Here is a 23915-nt window from a genome sequence, read left to right as displayed (position 1 = left end):
AGCCTGAGGTCAAAGTTCAGTCTGACCTTCACCATCATGTGTGGAACAGAGATGTGATGTTAACAATTCTCTGGTAGTGGATGTTCGCCTGTTGGTTCCTGTTGGAGACGTAGCTCCAGAAACAGGATGGTGTGTGTTCATGGTAGAGGTGGGCGACCTGGCTAAAACATCATGTGACTATTCTTTCTGAGTAGAATCACAGTCTGGTTTTATTCTGAAAGTCCCGACTGGAAGTTGTGATTGATATATTTCCACCACTTTGATGCTTCTCTGCTGTCTCTGGTTACAAACGCTGTCACAGCCAATCACTCTGTTATCTTTCATGTTTATTATTGTCACGTTCATGTTTATTATTATTTATTTATCAGCTGCTGTTTGGAAGTGTTTTATTTTGAAAGTTTAGGCTCTGCTCCATCTCATCCTGCATCAGGTTCCTGCCTGCAGTCAGGTCTCTGGTCCTGCAGACTGACTTTAACTCCACTGTCCTGGACTGCAGCTGGTGACGGTGGTTCTGGCTCTGCTCAGGTGGAGAACTGGTTCATGAGGAGCTACAACAAACTCACTGAGACAAGAACAAGGACTGGTCTCCAGCTGCTGTTAGCGGGCTAACTGTTTAACAGTCAAGATGGTCTGTTAGCAGCTGGCTGTTTAACAGTTAACACGGTCCTTTAGCAGCTGATTGTTTAACAGCTAAGAAGGTCTGTTAGCAGAAACTGAACTGTCAGAATTAAATATCTAAATATAAAACTTTCAATGATGATTCATCTGAAACATAGGTCATATGACACAGTCAGATGGTCCATGATATAAGATCAGAGGACCCACCACTAGACCTGCACAGACTCAGTGAGCTACATTAAGTCCTGACATGATCCAGGGACCTGAACCTGCTGTATGACTGTAGAGACACAGTAAACACATGGTCACGTGTCCTGAAGGCATCTGTTCTCCTCCTCCATCTGCACCCACCTGTCCCCTTTAAAGAAGTAGGTCTTGGCCACGTCCTCCCACCACACGGCGGTCTCGATGCTCTGGGCCGGCATGCCGTGTCCGAACTGGGTGATGTCCTTGGGGTATCCAGGCTGCAACACGGTGTCCTTAAACACCCAGAACTGCTTCCCTGCACAGAGAGGGATGGGACAATAAATTAAAAGGACGAGTGACACCAGGGACGCCCCTCCAGGAGCCTGCTAACAAACAGCAGGCGATGACCTGTTGTCTTGTATTACAGTATCTGATGTTGATGCTTCCCTCTGTTAAAACAGGAGACAGACGCAGTGACACGTTTCTCCTTGTCCTTGCCAAGAGGAACTCTGGGAACCTTTCAGAACCCGCTGAGATCAAACCAAACAAAGTGGAAAACCAGTGACAAAGAGCCACATTAAAACTTTAGTTTGAAAGTGTCCTCACTGCAGGAAGTGAAGTCAGACCTGACTGTGGGACGTTCAGGGAGCAGAGTGGAAAATATTTAAAACCATCTCTGTCACTTTCTCCGTCTGTGCCTCCACTCCACCTTTTTCTCGGTAAACCTCTATCTCTTCTTCCTGTGCACTGACTGGTGACGCAGCACGTGTCTGACACAGTGACCCTAGGAAGTGCTCGTCTTCGTCACTGGTGACGAAGAGGAGGGGCAGGGTGGACTGGCAGGAAGTGGGGGAGGGGAGCGTTACAGAAAAAAAGGAAAAGAATGAGGAGGAATGACAAAGGTAGAGTGGGAAACAAAGGATGTCAAATATTTGGTCTGTCTGATGTCACAGTCGTTGGACTGAGGCTGTGATGATTCTGTGAAAACCATCCTGTGTGTGACGTAGAAATACTTTTCTACAGTTTTCTACTCATTGATCTCAGGACTGAAATAAATCAGAGAAGAAGAAGAGCGGGCTGAGGGCAGGAGAGCAGGTCCATGAGAGGACAGACCTGTTCTGGCTGACCCCATTTAAACTCCAGCAATGACAACACAAAGATCAGTTTTTCTCTGCTCAAACAGTTGGATCAGTATCAGGGTCTGAGCACCTGGACTCAGTCAGTCAGGAAACTGAGGAACACTTTTCTTTAACACAGAGAAAGTGGATGTGAAGTGATACAGATCAGCTCACACTAAAGAAGTGAAAGGAGGGTGGAGGAGCAGCAGGACTGGGTACAGGTCGGGTGTTTGTGTGAAGGGGGGGCAGACCTGTAGTGGAAAGGAAATTCCTGTCATTTCACCTCCTTCTCTGACAAAGCTCCACTCTTTCTGGGTCACAATTCCTCTGGCCCTGACAGAGACTGTTGTATGGGATAAAGATTTTTTCCAAAAAGAGACCCCTCCTTCTCCACCTCCTCACAAACACACACACACACACACACACACCAGAGTTCTTTGGCCTCAGACATAATGAGCTTTAAGTCTGTGTTTCAGAGGCAGCTGGGTCCAGGTTGGATGTGTTTCAGGAAGGTGGAGGAATCAGAGTCACTAACCATCAGTCATTAACAACAGCTCTTTGTGTTAATTATGATCAAATGCAGCTGAAAACATTTCACTACCAGCAGCAGCACAACGTTAACACCAGTGTTGTTAAAGCTTAATCTTCCACAGACTGACACTGGGCTCTCTCACACACACACACACACACACACACACACACACACACACAATCGAGGCACAACAACACACAGCAGTTACTACAGAGAAGAGCCTGTGTCTGTGTCTGGGACACACAGAGAATGTGTGAGCAGAAGTACACAGGACATATGGCTATATGAGGATGATGAAGCTTCACAGCGTGGTGGTCCAGCAGGTGCCCTTACCTTTGAAAAAGACAAACTTTCCCTCGCTGTTCTCGTAGACGGCGTCTATCTTGGGTGGCAGGCCCCTCCAGAAAACACTGATGAGCATGGGGTACCCCGGCATGACCGAGTTATCTCTGACCCGCCAAAACCAGTGGTCCTGGAGGAGAACAGAGGACACAGGTGAGGACAGAGGTGAGCATGTGCAGAAACCACATGCTTATAGATGTCGCCGCAATTAACACAGAGACACAGGGTGAGTGTGTTCATGTGTTAATGACACAGTGGGAAATGTTTTAATTAGTTCAGAGTTCATTGACTCCCCCCACACACACTGTCCTGACTCTGTGTGGTACCAGAGCAGGTGGATCACAACACCTGACACCAGCGGGTTCACCTGAACCTGAACCAGCTGCTGCGACAGGTGTGATGCCTTTGAGACCGTCGCTACACACACAGGTCCACGACAACATATATGGTGGGAAAAGCGATCACATGACGTGGGCCAAGAGGCTCAGATGTCTTCTTTGGGAGGAGGGGGGCAGCCAAGTGGAAGGTGTGTCTTTTTGATGTTGGATGAAACTTGATGACAGAGGCAGCCGGGGGAAAGCCCAGCTGTGAAAGCCATTAGGACTCTGAGATGACCCACCCTTTGGCAATGAACGGCCAATTGCGCCTGGTGAACGCACTGAGTGCCGGGGCCGGAACGCCCGACCTCGTGGCGAGAGAGAGAGAGAGAGGACACATCATCACACGCTGCCTCATCCTCAGTGAAAGCTACATAAACAGCCCATTAGCCAACACTCTCCTCCCTCTGTCTGATCCTGGTGTTTCTCTGGGACTCCCCCCTCCCCCTGGACTCTTCCTCCTCTACTCATTTCCCCTCGTCTCTCAGTCCAACTCCTCCTCTCCCTCGCTCACTCCATACCTACTCCCTCCATAGATTTCAGCTGTTCAGCAGTTTCCTCTGCACACAACCCAGTCCAGTAATTGAAAACAGATCAAACTGAAATCTGACCCGTTTGAATCCTTCTGACTTTAGAAAAGAGAGACTGTTCTTTCCGCTGCTGTGCTGTCCCCCCTCCCTCTCTGAAAATAAAGAACACACTTCACTTCACGAACATTTCCTGCAACGGCAGCAGCGTCTGGAATCATCTTAAACCTTGCTCCTGTTCTCTGCTCTGAGAGGATGGACAGTGTGGGCTTTGTCACATTCTCATGGTGCAGGAACTGTGCTCAGAGCAGTGAGGCTGAATAACTGTTCTCCCTCTGCAGAAATGTGGACGGCACCAACCTGTCTCCACCTCTGAGCCGCTGCTGAACAACACATCACTGCACTGATGATGACCTTTCACCTTTCACTGACAGCAGCAACATCAGCAGGTGATTGGGCAGAGGTCAGAGACCAACATGAGATCATTAGGAAACATTAAACAGATACAGTATAAAGGCCATGGATGCGCTAATGTACCAGGCACTGGGGGTCACTCGTTGGCTGCTTTTCTTTCGCTCTGTGCTCCAACTCATCCCAAACCATCTGAGCTGGGTTCAGGTCAGATGACCTGGTTTCTCGTGAAGACCTGATTCACACAGTCTCCTCCGGACAGCTGATGTTGACGTGTTTGCTGCTTCATGCAGACTCTGAGGCTGGTGACTCTGATGACCTTCTCCTCTGTAGCAGAGGTCAGAGGTCAGTCCTGGTCTTTGTCCTGGGACAGTCCTCATGAGATCAGAGCCATCAGAATGTTTGATGGTTTTTACAACTGCACGTGAAGATACATTCAAAGAGCTTAAAGACCGACGTCATTCCTCAGCTGAGCTGTTCTTCTTTATGGATCAGTACAGTTGTCCAACAGTCTGTTTACTGTACACCAACACAACACGATGCGACGCGACATGACACGCCACGCCACGCCACGCCACAACACAACACAACACAACACAACACAACACACAATACGACACAACACAACACAACACAAAACACGATACGACACAACGCAACACATCAGATGGTCAGACACATTAAAGACACTAAATTCCACTGATTAACCTTTGACCAGCTCTTAACTAAAACCAGGAGACGACCTGATGAAGACGATGAAGATGATGACATCACTGTACAGAGCTTCATCGAGGTGAATGGAGGCAAGTGAAGAATCAATTATATAACACTTCATGTTACATAATTCCATGTGTGGTTTCACAGTTCTGATGTCTTGAGTCAAAGTGAAGATCAACCTGTGAGTGTGTCGTTGTGTCCAAACTGTTTAAACTGGGTCCATCAACAGACACCCTGTCCTCTGTGTCCCAGGAACAGAGACACTGAGGAGGGGGGACAGCTCACCGCTCCCTTGACCACTGTGTTCTCATTAGGAGTTGTTGAAATCAAAACGTGGCTCTGACATCAGCATCCACGTAGTTGATCTTCTGCAGCCTCCCAGAATCCCCTGCTCTAAATCTGTCCACACCATGGATGGATGTGTCTCTCACTGACTTTAGGACTGGTGGAGAGGAGGAGAGAGGAAACGTCCTGTAACAAACCTCCAGCTCTACCTTCATATGTCACTGCACTGAAAGCCTGATGGGAAATGAGCGGCTTCTCTGTGACTTCCTGTCTGGTCACTGAAAACTGCTTTAGTGCACATGCATGTACAGTATGACTGTGTCTCTTCTCCCTGTGGTTGGTGGGTTCACAGGAAGTTGAACTGAGGTGACTGCAGTTATTAAAGTGGCAGCTGTGACGTTTACTGTGACACTGGAGCTGACCCTCTGTCACCTCGGTGCAGAGAAAAACGAGCAGCTGTAAAACCAGCACCTTAACAAGCCTGACTCCCAGCATGCCTCCGTGGAATCACTGTTTCAGCTTCTTACACCAACATCTGTGGTTCCTCTGTCCACAGGAAGTGGATCCTTCGAGGAGGATCAATGTGAGATCAATGTGAGATCAACATGAGATCAATGTGAGATCAACATGAGATCAACATGAGATCAACATGAGATCAATGTGAGATCAATGTGAGATCAACATGAGATCAACGTGAGATCAACGTGAGATCAACGCAAGATCAATGTGATATTGACTTGAGATCAACTTGAAATCAACATGAGATCAGCATGAGATCCCTGGATTCACCAGGAACATGAGGACATCATTAACGTTACTGACTCCAGCTTAGAAAAGGTTCAGAGAGTCCGACACAGGAGGAAGGTTCTCAGACTTACAGACTGATAAACCAGTAGATACAGACATTTTTGATTTCCCTGGATATATACAGAAATCCTGAAGTTAAATTTTACATTTTAATACCTTTTTTAATACTTTCTCAATATTTTTTAAAACCAACACAACATTGAGTTGCAACTGTTTTAATTGACAACTTTTCTAACTTTTACACTGATTTTGAGATTTATAAAACTACTCTGGGCAAATACAACAGAATTTAAATAGGGAACATGGGTCAACAGAATAGATTTAGAGACTCAGTGATTTTGAACACATCTTGCATTTTTTTAACTTCTTGAATAAAAAAAAAATAGATTATATAAAATGTTCATTAAAAGGATAAAAGTTCCTACAAACTGGCATTCACTACATGAACTGGTTATGCCATTACAACCAGTGAATGGACTTGAACTGCTCTCCGTGTATTCCAGATTTATGGCTAGTGCTTAGCATATGCGGAGAGCGTTAACCCCCATCCAGCTGATATTGATGTTTTTTTTTTTTTAACAAACCGAACAGTAAGCCTGCTGGTTATTCCCTACTACAGGCCTGAGCCAGTCTTTAAACGCCTGGTCCTCTAGCCAGTTGTCTGAGAATTGCCCATGACGACGATACATTTGGTTGTCCGAGCGTTTAAGATAGGTCTAAGCAAATAAACCTGAGGAGTTTGACAAGCCAGCCAGTATCCACTTCAGCGCGCAAAAAGTTTGAGACGTCGAACGACCACAGAATGTAATGTCAGTATCATAGATAACTAACTAGAATGAATGAGCCTAATCCCACATTTAAATAAACTTACGCAAGCCTTAGCAGATAAACTTTTAAACACAAATGGACAACTCATAGTTTGAAAAAAAAAAAGTAAAATATAATGCCTCATAAAATGGCGTTTAATACATTTTAATAACTTTTAATGGCCTTAATTTTTGCTAATTTTATTTACTAACTTTTAATACTTTTTAAAACCCCGCGGACAACCTGTTTCCATGTAAATGGCTGTGGCGGAAACGTGCACACCTGCAGACGACAGAACTGAAGGAGAGACGAGGCTCTGCTGTAAACCACTGGACCTGACCATCATATTCTTCTCTCTGAGTAACATTGACCATGTAGGTCTAAGACTTTGGTGCCAGATCTCACTGAGACAGGTCCAACAAACCTGGCCTCAGTGACGCCCTGTCTTCACATCGGGCGCCCACCTGTGGGCCTCCGGGCAATGAGGCTGCTATAATGAGCTGGCACTGACTGGACTCCACTCCTTCAAAACAATCAGTTGGGCTCGGTGAGTATGGCCAAGCTGTGCTGGCCAAACGGACCTACAGCACGAAGAAACCAGAGCGACCATCAGCCCTGCCATCGAGCACAGGACTATCATTTATGAGGCTGAGGAAATCAGCCTCATAAATGACAGTAAAACGAGGCAAACTTCACATCAACCTGACACACGACGAAGCAGCAGCTGTAAATCAGTGTGTCAGCCAGCGTCTTAACCATCCTCAAAATCACGCACACCTTGGCGTGACCAGAGTGAATAAATCAAGTAACACAGACATCACTAATTATGATTCCAGATCAGGATCAGCATGATACCTCAGACCTCCTGGAGAAAACTGGCCCAGCTCTCACTGTGAGGCAAGAAATATTAGGACCACCTGCTCCTCCTGAGTCCAGGTCCAACCTGTGATCCCTTCACAGACCGTACTGGTTCCAACGGCTGAGACGTGCATCATGCTGAGGGCGGAGCAAAGCGTCAGGAGTCATGTTACTGGTGGTCCTGATGATGTGAACTGGATTTACAACTGCACTTACACATGTTCTGGAAGGAATCAGGCCTCTCCTCCATCCAGCTCCACCTCTGGAAAAATGTGAGGCCAGCAGAGACAAACATTCATCAAAGCTTGAGAAGGACGGAGCCAGAGAGCAGCTCCACATCAGCAGAGAACGTTCACAGGTCGGAAACTTCACCCTCTGTTTTCTGTTGCTGCTTCATGGTGTCGGTGTGCAACTGCTGTGTTTTCTACTCGCCCTACATGCTTGAAGCTAGAAACATGGTTCCAAAGCTGAAATGTGAAGCATGTTTACGAGGAGTGTTTCATATGAAGTTTGTTTTGCATGGTTCCTGAGTGAGAAGTTCTAGTTCATTCTTATTATCCGTTGGTTTGTCTTGTCAGCACATCACAAATACAAGGAGGCAGCATGGATGGAACCACACACTGTAGATTTTACTTTCTCAGTGGGGATTTGTCAGACTGGATGAGGAAGAACACAGAGAAGCTGAGGGAGTCAGACAGTGATCAGATTCATCCTGATTCCTCCAGAGGAACCTTCACAGAGACAGATCTGTATCAGTGGGGAGATGATTTGATTTCAGTCAGTTAAACAGGTTCGAGGTAAACAACATCAGACTGATGCTGGATTAGTTGTGACAAATAAAAGTACAGGGATCTTCATTTCAACAGTAGTGTCAACACAATTCAGTTCCAACAGAGCCAGTGTGGAGCCGATTGTCCTGGTCTTCTCCACTTCCTGAACTCTTACAAATGTCCTTTTTGTGTCATCACTACCTCACCAATCTCATGATCCTCATCAGTCCATCACAGCAGGACTGAAGGGGGGAGGGAAGCTCCTGCACACATGTTGTGTATTTACACCAGCGTAACAGACATATTATTCCCCCATTAAACCAGCACAGTGTGAACTGAGTCTAATTTCGGTTAAAGACCTCCACAGGTAGCAGCTCTGGTTCCAAGTCTAGAATACACACTGGGGGGGGGCAGACAGGGGTTTTCCCCCGGCTCCACAAGCCTCTTATTTAACCAATGAACACTGTCTATTTATATCCTCACAAATACAGTCACACTCACAGAAGGCATCAGAGGCTCTCTGTGAGAACACAGCTCAGCTTTGTGCTGCCTCAAGGTTTTCCTCTCTTCTTACTGCATGTTGCCAAGGTCTTGTGCTCACAAGCTCAGACCGAGGATAAAGATGCATGAAGGGACATGTGTGCTCTGTGCTGGAATGAAAACCAGGCCCAGTGTGTTGGAGAGAGAAGACTGTGCACCCTGGTGTGTTCCCCCTCAGTTAAATACCCAGTTTGTCCACATTCTTTCTACATCAGCCTGAAAGTCACCTGCAACCAGCTCCTTTTAGAAATAATAGCTTCTTTAATTATGTCATAAAATACACAGCTGCTACTTTTGATTGCTGAGAGATGCAGTTCTGAATCTTTCTCACCTTGAAGACGAACATCTCTCTCCTCAGTATGGCCAGGGTGTTGAAGCCTCCATCACAGATGTTGGGTTTAGCGTTGGGGTGGGACGGTCTGTCCCCTGGGGGCAGCCTTGGAGGTCGCGTCTGCCTGTCTGGTTTACGGGGGTCTGAAGGAGGATGGGAGCGAGGAGGGGGTGCCGTTGGCAGAGGCTTGGTGGGCTGGGGAATCTTATCAGGAGGCCCTGGAGGGAGTAAGAGAGAAACATCTCAGAGAATCAGACCACACCTCACAACACACAACTGTCTACACAACAACACGTCAAGACACTGAATGTGTGTCTGAGGAAGTGACAAGTGTAAACGCTCAGGTTTGTCTCTTAACAGCAGAGTCACTACATCTGTCAGCCAGAAATACATTGTCCTCTTCATGTGAACGCTACTACACATGCTGGAGGACAAATAACTTTTTACACACTTTAAAGCTCCATACAGTCTAAAGGTAGATGTCCATGTGTTTGTGATTATAAAGCAGGTCTAGGTTCTATATTAATACTGTGAAAGTATCAAAGCCTCAGTCCAGAGAGAAATGCACACAGCCTGTATTCAGAAACTGAGCCTTAAAACCAGCCGTCAGGACTTCTGTGACTTTGTGATGTCACAACAAAGCAGTCAGTGCCTTCAGCCACGCCCCAAGCCCCACCCACCATCCAACCATGCAGGATTCGGTTTCTTTGAGTGTTTACTTGAAAATTTCTATATATTTATTGGATACCTTAGAAAACAGTCAGCCAATCAGGAGAGAGGCTCAAATCCTCTCTTGTGATTGATGCAGCTCAGCCCAGTTTAATATGACATATATACAAATATAATATCTTCAGATGAATGAAAAAGAAAATTTAAAAAAAGACTTTGTAGAGACAAAAATACAATGACCTCCTTGGTGTTATTTAACATTCATGGATTACATGAGAGAAGGAGAGGAAGAGGCTGGGCGAGCGAGTGGGTTGTGTGTGTGAATAATTGTGCACATGATGACACCTGAATAACACAGAGTGTAACTGTGAAAACCAGGAGGTGAGCTGCCATGTGTTGATCAGGGCAACAGACGTATGAATACAAGACTGCAATATGAAGGGATACACACAGACACAGACACAGACACAGACACACACACACACATACCCACACACACACACACACACACATAAAACCTTGAGAGCTACTGACAACTACAAATGATTTAAGAGTGTGTGAAGGAAGACAAGCCACAGTCAGCCTCCTCTGAAATTCATCCTGGATTAGAGCAGATCAACCACTCAGCAGTTACATAAGCGCTGAGAAGACTCACAGTCAGCTCGACATGTAGACAAACATGCCCCTGCACACACACACACACACACACACACACACACACACACACACACACACACACACACACACACACACACACACACACACACACAAAGAAACAACAACATGTTAAACCCATGACAACACATCCAGGCTTTAGACTACCTCCTGGTGTTTCAGTCTCATGGTGTTTTGATTTCCCACAGTTCCTGTCCATCACTGACACCTGATTCTCATATCCAGTGATCGCAATTATAACACTGGTGATGTGACTGGAGTCTGGACTGTTTAAGATCAGAGCAACAAGTCCCTAAACCTGTAACACTGTAGGAAAACTGCACACAGTTTATTAAATGTTTCCTCTTTATGTTGGTTTCAAAATTTTGTTACATTAAACATTGACCCTTATGGTATCATTTAACTGAGTTGCATGAGTGGATATGTAGGATCCAACATTTTTAGATTTAGAGTCAGGATGTCTCAGAGTCTGTCTGTCTGTCTGTCTGTCTGTCTGTCTGTCTGTCTGTCTGTCTGTCTGTCTGTCTGTCTGTCTGTCTGTCTGTCTGTCTGACTGACTGACTGACTGACTGACTGACTGGTTCCACAGCAGTTTTCATAAATGTCCTCAGTTTCACACATTGACCATGTGGTCCACACAGATACCAGGTTCTTTTATTTATAGGACAGAGGAGTGGGACAGGAAATGGGACAGGAACAGATAACCTGCATCCACATGGTATGAGCCCTAACCATTTAGCTACTGGGTCTCCCTAGATACCAGGTTCTGACCAGCTCTTGTTTTGATCCATCTCCTCTCAGCTGTCTGGAGGTGCAGTATGAATGCACAGATTACTCCTGTAAATGTCACCATCCTCAAACAAACTCCATCGATTTGTTTTTTCCTCATTTCTTTTTACTCCTCCCAGGAGCGGTGGTGGTGTGGAGGCTCAGGATGAGGTTCAGAGCAGTAATGAGTGTTCGATGTCAACGGCTTCATGCTGGTTTTCACTTCACTCTAATGTCACTGTGATCACTAATGTGTTTACACATTGCTTTTGCAAACAGGAAGTGGCCAATTCTCTCCAAGGGTGGGAAGTCGTTCAGTTCAAAGCTGAGGAAATTAAAAGACAAATAAGCTACAGACTGTATGTCTGTGTTTGTGTCTTTATTATTTAGACCTGCTGAACCCTGGAGTTCCTAATCATCCAGTGACGTCTCACTTCATTTCTCATATTCATGTTAAATGAACAGAAACAGCAGGTATTTCCTCTCCACTGTACAGTGACCTTCACTGAGCTGCTCCATCCTGCCTCTCAGTTCACCACACATCTCTCTTCACCACCCTCTCCACCTGTAACACACACCTGTTCACACCTGTCCTGTTCTACCTGAACTCCACCAGCTTCTCATTCATTCATCTACACACTGCAGCTCCCGCCCTCAGAGGAGTTACTCCAGACTCAATCATTCATTCTCAGTCAGTGAGTCACAGTTTGGATCAACATGAAGCTACAGCAAAGAAGAGTATAACTGCAGCTGTGCGTGGACTGAGCTCAGATCTGTCTGAATCTGTCCGGTCAGACTGACCCGGCCCAGAGCTGCACCAGCTCCATGGGACTACGAAGCACTTAGCGTCTGTCACTGAGGAGTGTGTTGGTCAGTGGGATCCAGTTTTAAACCAGTACTGATGGCTGACCTCAGACCAGGTCTCACCAGCATTTAATACAGCTGAATCACTTCATGACAGTCAGTGTCAGTTCAGCTGCGGTGAACTTTGACCCTCAGGTTGGTGCCGTGGATGAGCAGCATCTGTCTGGAAAGAGCTGACTCTGGAGGGAGCGGAGGACCACAGCTGTCACATCATCCAGTCATTGCTCCACAGATGCATTATGGGACAGAGTCAAACTGTGTTCACTCACTGCTCTGTCAGGAAGAATATCTCCATGTCTTGTTAGTAATCAAGCTAACTGTTAGCGTCCATCATACCTGATTCACTGCATCAGGGAAATTACACAACTTGAATATTCTCACATCTATAAATAAGTTTCACACCGACGGGAGAGGACATGAAGCAAAAAGTGTAATCTCGGACACAGCCTCTGTCACTGACTAGTGCTAGTGTGTTAACAGTTAGCTCGCCAGCTACAGCAGATCACCAACCAGCCTGTGAGTGGACACCACGTCTCCAAGACCAGATCACATTTACCTGCAGGACTCTCTGGTGTGATCGAGCAGGACTCCCACCACATATATATGTTCTGATGGATATCAACACTTAGGATAAAACACTGGGATCTTTAAGATTTCACACATGTGGAATTGTCAGGTTAAAAACACAGATTACACTGAAGAAGACCTTAACTGGACGCGTGTGAATGAAGTCCGGAGGCCGTACCGTAAATCTTCTGGATGCCCAGCAGGTCGTCCATGGGCAGTTTGAAGTTGTCGGTGTCCATGTACTGGTAGAACGGAGCCATGATGGCTGTGGGATCATTGGAGTGCTCGAGGCCCAGAGCGTGGCCGAGCTCGTGGACCGCCACCAGGAACAAGTCGTTACCTAGAAACAGACAGAGAGAAAAGAGAGAGAAGGAAATTAGTTTGCAGCATTTTATGCCTCTCACAGTCACACAAAGATGAGGTCATGTTCTGTTGCCTCTCAGCCTGTCAGGTCACACGTGCTCTGGTTGGCGGCACCACAGTGGTTCCTTCAAAATAAAGTCCTGTATGATTTAAATAAACAGCAGCTTTTTAAAGTTTCAGCTCATGTTTGGTGTGTATCCAAACATATGTGAGTGTGTGTAAGAGCACAGATAATCCACCAGTTATGCTCCTAATGAGTGGATTATGTAGAACACATACACACTCAACACAGAAAACACTGCTCTCTGTAATTAGCCTAAAGTCGTGGTGAACTGCTGATGACCTTTGACCTGTGGCTGACAGCCAAGCCCCTCCCTTCCCCAACTGTAGCCTCAGATATTTGGGATTTAAAGCTTCACATTCAACTTTCTCAACTTGCATCACCAGCAACCAAAACACCGACAGAGAAAACTCGTCCTCTGATCTCCCTCCAGAAGAAGCTCATCATCGTTACATGTATGGTTGGACTGTTGTGTGTCATGTTGTTGGTCTGTGAGAAGCCAACGAGACATCTACTGCCTCAAAATGTCATTACCTCCCTCCACTGCAGGAGAACAAGTATGAAGACACAAAAATTGGGCTTTTTCAATAGGAGTTTGGAATAGTTTTGGTCAAAGGCTAAAAATAGGATTAAGATTGTGTATTCAGTGTCGTTCCTGCTGCCGCCTCTCTTCAGTTTTACTGTTGTTCTTATCACAGTGAGAGACAACAGGAATGAAAAAGAGCATCACTTATTCATCATGGTTCCTACTAAAGGGAGGCACTTATCTGCTGCAAATCTGTCACATGAATAACACATCAGTAGATACAGACACTGATTCAGATCCAGTCTTAGCAGGTAGGCTGCTCTGCTTTAGAGTTTAGCGACCAGCCTGCCACAGAGAAATGGGCTAATTGGGACCTGGTGGAGAATATCTGACTGTATAAATGTCAGTGAGTCTTTACAGGGCTGATGTAAAGTCTGTGTAAAAACACACACAGACAGATAGTATTAATAACCTTGGCTTGTGGAAAAAGATTCACGTTTTAGCTAAATTCTTCCAATGAAAACAGACGGCTTGTAAAAGTTGGGAGAGATACAGAAACTTGAGACACAATTTATGCAAGCCTGTAATCCTGAACAAGTGTCTGGAGATGGAGTTTATAAAGAGAGGAGAGGAGCAGCTCAGTGGTTCAGGAGCCAGAGGAGCTCCATCACATTTTAAACATCCACCTTTCATTTTCATATTAAATGTTCTGCAAAAGCCACAAATGTGATCGTGGTTTGTATGAGCAGCTCGTTAAATGTGTGATATTTCAAATGTAAATATGTCCTGTGTGTTCTATAAAAATACGGGAAACTATTTATGACCTTGATCTAACTGTAACCTCCAAGTTACAAATACACAAAGTACATGAGAGCTGAACTGGTCCAGGTCCTGGTCCAGTATGAGTAAGAGGAAAAAACGCCTCAGTCTCTCTCTTTCCTTCAATCTTGAGTCAGCCTTTCTGCCTCCTGCGGCCATATCAGGTCAGTGTTGTCACTTTGTTTCAGTTGCCCTGGTAGACGGGGACATCCTCTCGGCCCTGGGGCCACAAACAAAGCCGAGGTGGTGCGCACTGTCTGGCTAATTATCAGCTGGAAGGTACAGGGAGGGTCCACGTGAGATAGTGAAGAGTGGAGGGGGAGGGGGGAAGGTGTGAGGCAGACAGCGAAGGATGAAAGAGACAAAGAAGTGATGTGAGGGAACAGTGTAGAGGAGGAGGAAAGAGGAGAGATGAAGGAGAGACAAAGTTACAGGAGGGAGGGAAAGATGAGTGGGAGAGAGAAGGTAAATACAGAGATAAGAGGAGGTAAGGTGAGGTGAGGAGAGAGGGTGTCTGGAGCGATGGTTGCACCAGGAAAAGTGGAAAAAGTACAGGATGATAAAGAGAAGAGGAAAAACTGAGGCAAGGAGGATGATAAGACTCAGGACCATTTATTATCTTCCAACAGGTTCCACTGCTGCAGCTGCACAGGACCGAGCTGATGAATTATACAAGTGCAACCTTTGACCTTGGTGTTTGTAATGTTAGCCTCCTGTCAGTGGTCTTATCTCCGCCCCAAAGAGATTGGGGGGGGGGGGCCTCCAGCATTGTTACATTCCTGAGAAGTTTTCCTCCACGTGGAGTGGGTGGAGATCACAGCAGCAGCAGCTGGGGGCCACTCCCCTCAGGATAGGTCAAGGTTGCAGCTAATGAGATAGTGTGCCCGAAAAGGAGAAACAGGGAAACAAGAGAGGAAAGATGGAGTGGAGGAGGAGATCTAAAATCAGATGTACCTGCTCTTTCTCCATGATTTACCGGCTCCTGCACACACTGCTGCTGCTGCAGCCCCTCACTTGACCTGGGAACACTGGGCTACACACGCACATGCATGCACGCGCGCGCACACGCACGCACGCACACACACACACACACACACACACACACACACACACACACACACACACACACACACACACACACACACAAGCCCACAAATCAGATATGGGGCCTGGGACACGGCAGTTCAATTGCAGTAATAGCTCAGGTTGTCAGCGCAGGCCTCCGGGGGTCCGTAACCTTCTCTGCTTCCTCAGTGTGTAACTACTGCCTCACTGTGCTGCAGGCCCGGTGACCTGCAGGCGTTTGTCCACTTGTTGGCTTCATTCAAGATCCTTTAGACCTCTGCCAGTTTTCCCTCAGACGCTCATCATCACAGTGTGTTCTCTCTGTCAGAGAATCTTCACAGCTCAACATCCCCTGTGACATTAGCACACATCAACATCTTCTGCTGTCAAAAGCCCACAGACAGATAACTAGGCTCTGACCCCCCCCCCCCCCCCCCCCCCCCCCCAGCAGACACAGCTGCAGCTCTTACTGCTGTTAGTTAACATGAGCGTATCTTTGTCCAGTGTTTCTCACTGTTCAGCTCCCACAGTGGCTGAAACTGCACTTTCAGGAAGACAGTCTGCTGTACAGTAAAGGTGCTAACTGTGGTTTGTACCCACACAGCTGCGCAACTGCTCACTAACACAGACACTGGAGGGTATTTAAATGCTGAGATTTATTACTGTGAGTTCTAGAGAAGTTCTATTTTTCTTCCCACATCAGTTGAGCTGATCCACAGACGTGCTCACTGCACACATGTTTGTGCTGGATGTGCATCTGTATGTTACAGCAGCTTTCAGTGACAATAAACTTTCTCCAGACGTGTTTTAAAATCCTCGGCTCATTCATATTTAACATGTTTTCACACATAAAAACTGGTCTGAAGCTCATCTACTCTGACGTCAGCCTCAGTCAGACCCACACTCAGATGAGGAGTCTGTTGAGACCAGAATCAGAGACTAGCAGACGGATCAGAACAGTTAGCATAGTTAGCATAGGGTGTTCTACTGTGGCTGACACTGAGAGCTCCACAGTGGAAACAATCAGCTGTTATCCTCAAGCTGAGGAGAAGCAGGACCGACACAGACCAACTGGACCCTGCAGGACTGGAGATTCAGTATGTGAAGTGAGAGTCCAGAGACAGAGAGTGAGTCACTGAGAGCTGTGCTGGATCTCAGCCCTGTGGTTCAGTGCCTGGCTCAGAGGGCCCCGGGCACACAGACCTCTGCTGGCTGTCAACAGAGTGACCATTGTGCAGAAAGCAGCCAAACTACATGACTGATTTCTGCTCACTCTGCTTCCAAACACACCCTCACACACTTTGGCACATTTCACCAAATCAGTTTCATCAAGCAGCAAAGAACAAACCCTGAGGGGTCAGGGGTCAGAGGTCAGAGGTCAGAGTCCAGGAGCTGAGAGGAAATGGAGCTGCTTCAAAACTTCACTATCAGCCAATAAAACAACAACTACAGCCTTTAGCTCCACTGGGACGATGATAAAACTCAGTTCATCATACAGTCATGGCTGGATTAACATCCAGAGGGGCCCTGGGGCCCTCGTGACCCCCACATGGGACCCTTAGACCAACAGGTACCCTAGAGCTGAAAGGATGGTCGGTGATGACCAGAGGAAACTTTGACTAAGTCACTGTTACCTTGGTTATGACCAGTGTTGATCCAAGTTAACCCTGCATTTGGAGTCAGAACGATGAGCCGAGGTTCTTCATCTTCTGAAGCCCGTGGTTCCACTCACCCTCCTCCCCCCTCTACACTCCCAGTAAATTCTCACAAGCTTGTCAGGGAACAAAGCTGCAGCTGATGGGAACAACACATGTACACAGGAGTAATTATTAATTTACAGAGACTGAGGTGCTGTGTGGAACGCTGCCAGGGATCCAAATATTGTGGGTTCCTGTGGAGTCCTTTATTCTCGTCATGTTTATCTCTGTGCTGCACCTGTGAGCGAGATGGGGATATGTGCACATTTTCATTGTGATTATTATTATTATTATCATTAATAATGCATTCGCAGGCGTTGGTGTGTCCACGTGTGCATTCACAAGTTCACACACACTCCTGCAGCTGTGTCCATGGACACGCAAACAGTGATGTCACGTTGCCACAGAGACGCCGGAAAAAACTTTCTACACACAGCCTCGAACAGGAAACTGGACCAAAAGACTAGAGAGCTGAAAACTCTTCTTCTACTCTTTAAACATGGTTTGGGCAGACACACCCAGCATGAAGATGAGACACTGATGAGGAAACATCTTGAACCTTTACACACACTGAAGCTGAAGATGAATCCTGAGAGAAGCTCAAAGTGAAGAGGAGCATTTCCTCCACATCAACTGACACTTCAACTGCTTTCAGTGGCGACTAATCAGCTCTGGTTTCAACTTTCTCCCTTTAATGCTGATCCTACGTTGGACACTTCAGACTGTCAGACCTCAGGTCTTCACCTGAACAGTGATGATCTCAGCAGCACCTGAGCTCTCTCTGTTTCTTTAAAAGCACAACTGTCTCTTTGTTTACACATCTGAACTAACACTAATTTCTTTAAACATTTCCACTTCCGCTTCTGTGAAACTTGTACTTTAACCTGTATTTCAGCTTCCCTCACTATTTCTGTTTCTGTTTCACTATTTCAAATGTTTCAACAGCTACATTTCAGCAGAGCAGAGACAAACTTTCCTCAGTAAATTCAGTCTAGAAAACTCATCCTGCGTTTATGACTGGATCCACCGAAGCTTTATGAGACTTTCTTCCAGGATGCAGAACTACAAATCAGATCTTTACAGACAGTGGTGTGTGTCAGTTTCCATCCTCAGGTCTGAGTGTCAGCCCGTTACAACCGTCTGGGTTTGCAGCACATTTCCTTTAATGATGCAGACTGAGGCCTCACTGAGGAACGAGCTGCTCGATGTGCTGGAGCATCCGAGAAGATTCAAACATGTGAACCAACACTGATGCCAACTTTAAACACACAGTGGGCAGAGACTCACAAGTGATAAAATGTGTGTGTTCTCAGGACGATGTGTACCCTCGGCTGAGGATTATGGGTACGATGTTATGAGAGCATCTGACTGACCGGTGGGAGGCCAAGCCTCCCCAGGTGCATGATTTGTGTGTGTTCATGTGTGGGGGCGGAAGAGAGTGCTGTCGCCCACGTGGAAGTTGATGCTGCTGTCGGTAGGCAGCCGTCTATTTCTAGTGGCAGCCTGGTGGGCAGGAGCGCGTGAGCATCTCTGCTTTCTCTCTCTTCATGTCATGTTCTCTGTGAGGCTGTGAGAGCAGTGGTTTAAATCGACAGAGGTGTTCATGGATGAAATGGTTACATCACCATCAAATGATTTTAACTTACAAAACACAGAGAGTTAAAGGAGCTGTAGCAAACACCAGTGTACAGATGATCAGGACACGTAGTAGCCTATCCAACACAGAAATTTAAAATTACATTTCCAATAAACTCTGCAGCTTCCTGCCATAAAAACAATGTGGATTCCTGCACCTCACCGCTGGTCCTGCCATCTTCAGCTTCAGAGTCCACTCCAGCTCTTGCGAGCTGTAAAGAAATCCATCAGATCTTCCAGGGTGATGAATCTTTTCATTGATGGTCTTTAATGCTACTTATGCTCTCAGTTGTGCAGGTTCAGTTTCAGAGTTTGCCGTGAAGTTTCATCCCTGAATTGTATCTGCAGCTTCTCCAACCAACCTCTACCAATCCCTGGTTATGCAGCCTGTATGCTGCCAAAGCCAAGGGCAAACAAATCTGCACAGCACACTGGCTGCTGCTCCTTAAACAGACTGAGCTGTATGTATTATATCATATCTCACTGACATTGTAAAGTACAATATATTCATGTATTCCCGTCAGTTTGTATATCATTGCATCAGGGTATATTTATCGTGTTCGTGGACTGGATCACGTAATATCATGTACTGATCTATTGTGTTGCACTAAATCATATCATAGTGTTACATCATGTAGTGTCAACTGTCCCTCTGCATCCCCGAGATAAGCTGCCTACAAGGTAGTGAGGTCTTCCAGTACCCTTGGAGTGTGTGTGTGTGTGTGTGTGTGTGTGTTTGTGTGTGTGTGTGTGTGTGTAGGTTTTCTGTGCTGTTTTATTGCCTGTGTCCTCCCACAAATTCTTCCACTTGCAGTAAGCCAACCATCAGCTATAGCCATGCTGGACGTCCTTCCTGTGAAAGATAAAGATCTGCTCTTGAGGTAACAAAAAAACATCTGACTCTGCCCGTTTATTTCCTCTGGGAGACGGAGGGAGGAATTATTTAACTTTGCTGGGTCACCCTTCCACTGAGCAAGAACTTGGAGACAAAGACCCACAGTCAGTTTTTATCTTTGTTAATGTTCCAGGCAATGGGTTGTAACATTATACGAAGACCGAATCTAATTCAAATCCTCCTTTATGCAGATGACACACTTCTGTTTCTCTAAAGAAGGGCTTCAACAACACCTGGACTTCCTCAGTCATCAGACCCTGACCACCAACTTAATAACACATACTCACTGTCCTGGTTAAACAGAAATGATGTATAATGTCACACAGATGGGAATCAAATAGAAAAGCTCTCAGCACACTTCAAGTTTACTGAGAATTTGAGCAGAAACTCAACTGAGCATTAAATTCAAATCCAAATTCGCTTTAGAGTAATTAATAGGTTTTTCATCAAAACCACTTACTGAGAAACCACAGATGGTTTCCTAGAATATCAGTCTCATCTGGTCTCAGGACAGAAAACAAGCCACATAAAAGCACACTGCTGGGCACCAGAAAACACACTGCGGGGCCACTAGAGCCACCTCCAGTCTATCACAGTCTACTGTATAAAGCTGCAGTGAGATACTTGGCTCTCACACGAAGTCATCAGGACAAAAGGTCCAAAGTGAAGTTAACACTCTCACTCACTAAAGGTAGGAGGTCACTATACTTCCATAGCATTACCAAGCTCACAATGTCCCCCACCGACATCCCAAACCTGAGTCAGCCGCAGGACACAGAGGACACGTCACTTTAAAAAAATCAGACCAAATCCATCAGAGGCTGGACTGGAATAACAAATCCAAACAGAGTGGAATAACACGCAACGGCGGACCAGCTGACCAAAATACCTGATAAGAAACTAAAAAAGGCAGAGACAATGTCCAGACTGAGTGACCATAGTCTGACAGATAGACCTCACTCTCCAGACAAACTCAACAATTAAACCAAACAACATACAGAGACATTCTTTCCAACATTTGGACAAATATACACTGTAATTTCAATGTCTGGACAACAAGGAGAAATGACTCTTAGGCCTGGCCTCTTAAATATGTTACTGTCTGTCACAGAAAAAAGACAGCCAGCAGGAAATATCATCAAGCTTCTTTTACTGTTCTGTAGGTAAACTTTCTCCCACATATCTGAATCTGTTATGTTTTTCTGTTTCTTTATTTATGTTTTATCTTATTTTTATATCTTCACAGTGCAGCCACAGCGCTCTGGAAACACATCAATCGTCACGCCAACTAAACCCACTGAACTTAACCGAGAGAGAGAGTGTGAGAGTGACCAGGGAGGAACAAAACAGAGAGAGAAACAGGGTGGAACAGAGTCCACTGCTTCCTCCTCATCACCCAGTAGGAGTAGTAACCTAAAAATAAACCTGCAAGGACACCATATGCTCTTCTCCTCCTCAGGCTCTCTTTCTCCCTTGTACTCTACCTGCTCTAACATCTCTCATATTCTCTTCTCTCTTTTTCCATTCTTCTAATTTCTCTTTCGGTGACAGAGGTGAATCCAGGTGACGATGTATGCACTGTCAGCTGCTGAGAAGCTGGAGATTGATCTCCTTCCTCTGTCCTCTGGTAAAAACGGCCAAAATGACAGCGGCTTTCAATATTCAGTCAAGTTACAAGACTGAACCTTAATGATAAACCGCTCTGCCGATTGACGCCAGGGAACCCAGCTTTCTTCTACGACCATCAATCAATCAGCTGATCAATGTGGAGCCTGCCCTGACATCCCCTCCCTCAGCCAATCATCCTTCTGTTATTGAGCGGCCCATCCACCCAGCCCCCATCATCTAATCCTGATCCCTGGAAACAGAAATTCTTGGTGTATTTTTCCTCCTGGTGACGGCGTGTTTTTCTAACCTCTTTGGTTCATTCTGGGGCCAAAGGTGAGGAAAATAATAACGCCCTGGAATCTCTCATTTCCTGTGTGTAGGTCTAGCTTGCCTGCTGTGTTATGTTACATAGTTTTCACTGATACTACTGGAGGCTGGAGGTCCTCGAAGGCATTCCAGGCCTTATAAGTCACCCTCGGGTGAGACGGGGTATTTGTGTACAGTCATGGTATGCAGTGGTGGGATGTTTTTTTGTAAAATCCAATCAGCCTCAGTGTGTGTGAAAGTCAGAAAGGAACCTGTTTTATCTACTCCTGCGAGCATCGCTTTGATTCTTCACAAAGACAAACGCAGCAGTTCAGCCCATGAAGACGACCTTGTGATGAAGCACTGTCGACCGTCTGCTTGTTCACCTCTTTGTTGTGCAGAAACTGAAAACTGTTTAACAAAAGAACTCCTTCTTCTGATGAAAAGACGATCTAATCATTTCTATCTCCACTTCCAGCTTCTTTCTTCCTGATCCTGTCTCTCTGTCCTCCTGCGCTCTGCAGCCACATTTCATTCTTCCATCCGCATGTGAAGCCGAGAGGTCGGGGAATGTAGGGCATCTGTAGGAGTTCCAGGACCACTTGTCTCTGTTTTGCCCCCAGGGATGTTGTGCTCTTAGTGGGGATACTAGCTGATCGCCAACCCCCTAACAGTCCCTCTCCCTGTCCTCCCTCACCGTGCTGCATCAAGGCTAAAATAATGCTAGCAGCTATCATTGTGCAATCCTCAACACAATAATGTGTGACTTCTCATAGTAAGATCAGATCAGATGAGATAGACTGAGGGAACACTGTCCGATCCGAGGACAGACCAGGACAGTCAGTGTGTGTCTCAAAGACAGAGAGAGACCTGACAATTATTTCATCAAATCCCTGCGTCACCACGAGATCACATGAAGGCTCTTATATTGACTGGGATTCTGATCTTCATCACTCGGCCACAATGATCATGTCTACTGTTAAAATTACTGATTTAATGAGGCTGGAAGTAAAAAAGATGACAAGTTATTAGAAAGCAGCTGAGAGGCGTTCAGGCTCGGAGAGGTGTTCAGGCTCCAAGAGGCGTTTAAACTCCAGCTCTGAAACAGTTTTACCTGCTTACATCAACAATTTGCTAAAATCTCCTCAGATGAGAAGCCTCTTTTATGGTGTTCGTGTGGTGAATTGTGTTTGACTCTACAGACATCAAACCACTTTCTCCTGTACATGACAACAACATCAAAACATACACGAACACACACACACACACACACACACACACACACAGAAAGTCTGTCTTCAAGTGCCATTAGATAATCCTAATGAACCGCATTCTGCTGCGTGTGCTAAAAACCCCACTCAATGGAACTGAGTAATCCTCTGTCCTCAAATGTCTGAGAACGTGCAGACAAAAGTGTGAGTGAGTGAGAGAGAGAGAGAGGGGGGGGGGGGGTACTTCAACATGTGCATGCATGTTTATGTCCATGCAGTCAGAGATTAATCCTCAGTGTATCAGTGGCGTCACCATCCACAACAACAACAATAACATCTATGAAGTGATGCTGGCAACGGTCACCGTGACGACTGATCCTTCCCAACAACAGCATCAGGGGATTAGGTATGACAGGCACAGGCAGCTTACTGGACAGGAGCTCTTCTCCCGTGTGTGTGTGTGTGTGTGTGTGTGTGTAGTGGTAACTTTGACGAACAATAAAAGGAGGGAGAGGACCCTAGAGGAAGGCGACTCAGACAAGGTGTTCAGTTCTGGGCTGATTGACATCACTCCAGCTGTTCAGAGATCCATGGACACAGAGACGACATTAAATTCCAGAAACAGGAAGTCCTCCGGTGGCAGAGATTCTGAGACTGAGTCTACATTAAAGAGACCAGCAGAGACCAGCAGAGACTAACAGAGACTAACAGAGACTAACAGAGACCTGCAGAGACCTGCAGAGACCTACAGAGACCTACAGAGACCTGCACAGCACTGGGAGTGATCAGGACACAACTACCTAATGTGGACAGTGTCTACAGCAGCCGTCTGATGTCACAGACCCAGCAGACCCTGTTTGTCCCTCTACACTCTGCAGGAGCTACACAACATCACTGACTCAGCTTCTTTCCAAGAGCTGTAGCCACCCCCCACCCCCCACCGCACCTCAGCACCGAGGG

At 46.2% G+C, this 23915-nt stretch overlaps 1 protein-coding gene across 4 annotated transcripts in view; it reads right to left on the bottom strand.

Annotated features, from left to right (window-relative positions):
- LOC139625651 (matrix metalloproteinase-16-like) overlaps positions 1 to 23915 on the bottom strand; it is a 55179-nt gene that overhangs the window by 5675 nt on the left and 25589 nt on the right. For all 4 annotated transcript variants that reach the window (XM_071485811.1, XM_071485810.1, XM_071485812.1 and 1 more), the window contains 4 exons: positions 12948 to 13109; positions 9227 to 9444; positions 2788 to 2926; positions 970 to 1120 (listed from right to left, as the gene is read on the bottom strand). In XM_071485811.1, the coding sequence (XP_071341912.1) occupies positions 970 to 1120; positions 2788 to 2926; positions 9227 to 9444; positions 12948 to 13109 (670 nt within the window). The remainder of the gene's footprint in view (positions 1 to 969; positions 1121 to 2787; positions 2927 to 9226; positions 9445 to 12947; positions 13110 to 23915) is intronic.

This window comes from Trachinotus anak, unplaced genomic scaffold (genome assembly GCF_046630095.1).
Source record: "Trachinotus anak isolate AG129_WGS33_773 ecotype Australia unplaced genomic scaffold, CSIRO_AGI_Tana_v1 ptg000009l, whole genome shotgun sequence".
Lineage (NCBI taxonomy): Eukaryota > Metazoa > Chordata > Actinopteri > Carangiformes > Carangidae > Trachinotus > Trachinotus anak.
The sequence above is the reverse complement of the archived record's forward strand: the minus strand, read 5'-3'. Positions and strand labels throughout refer to the sequence as shown.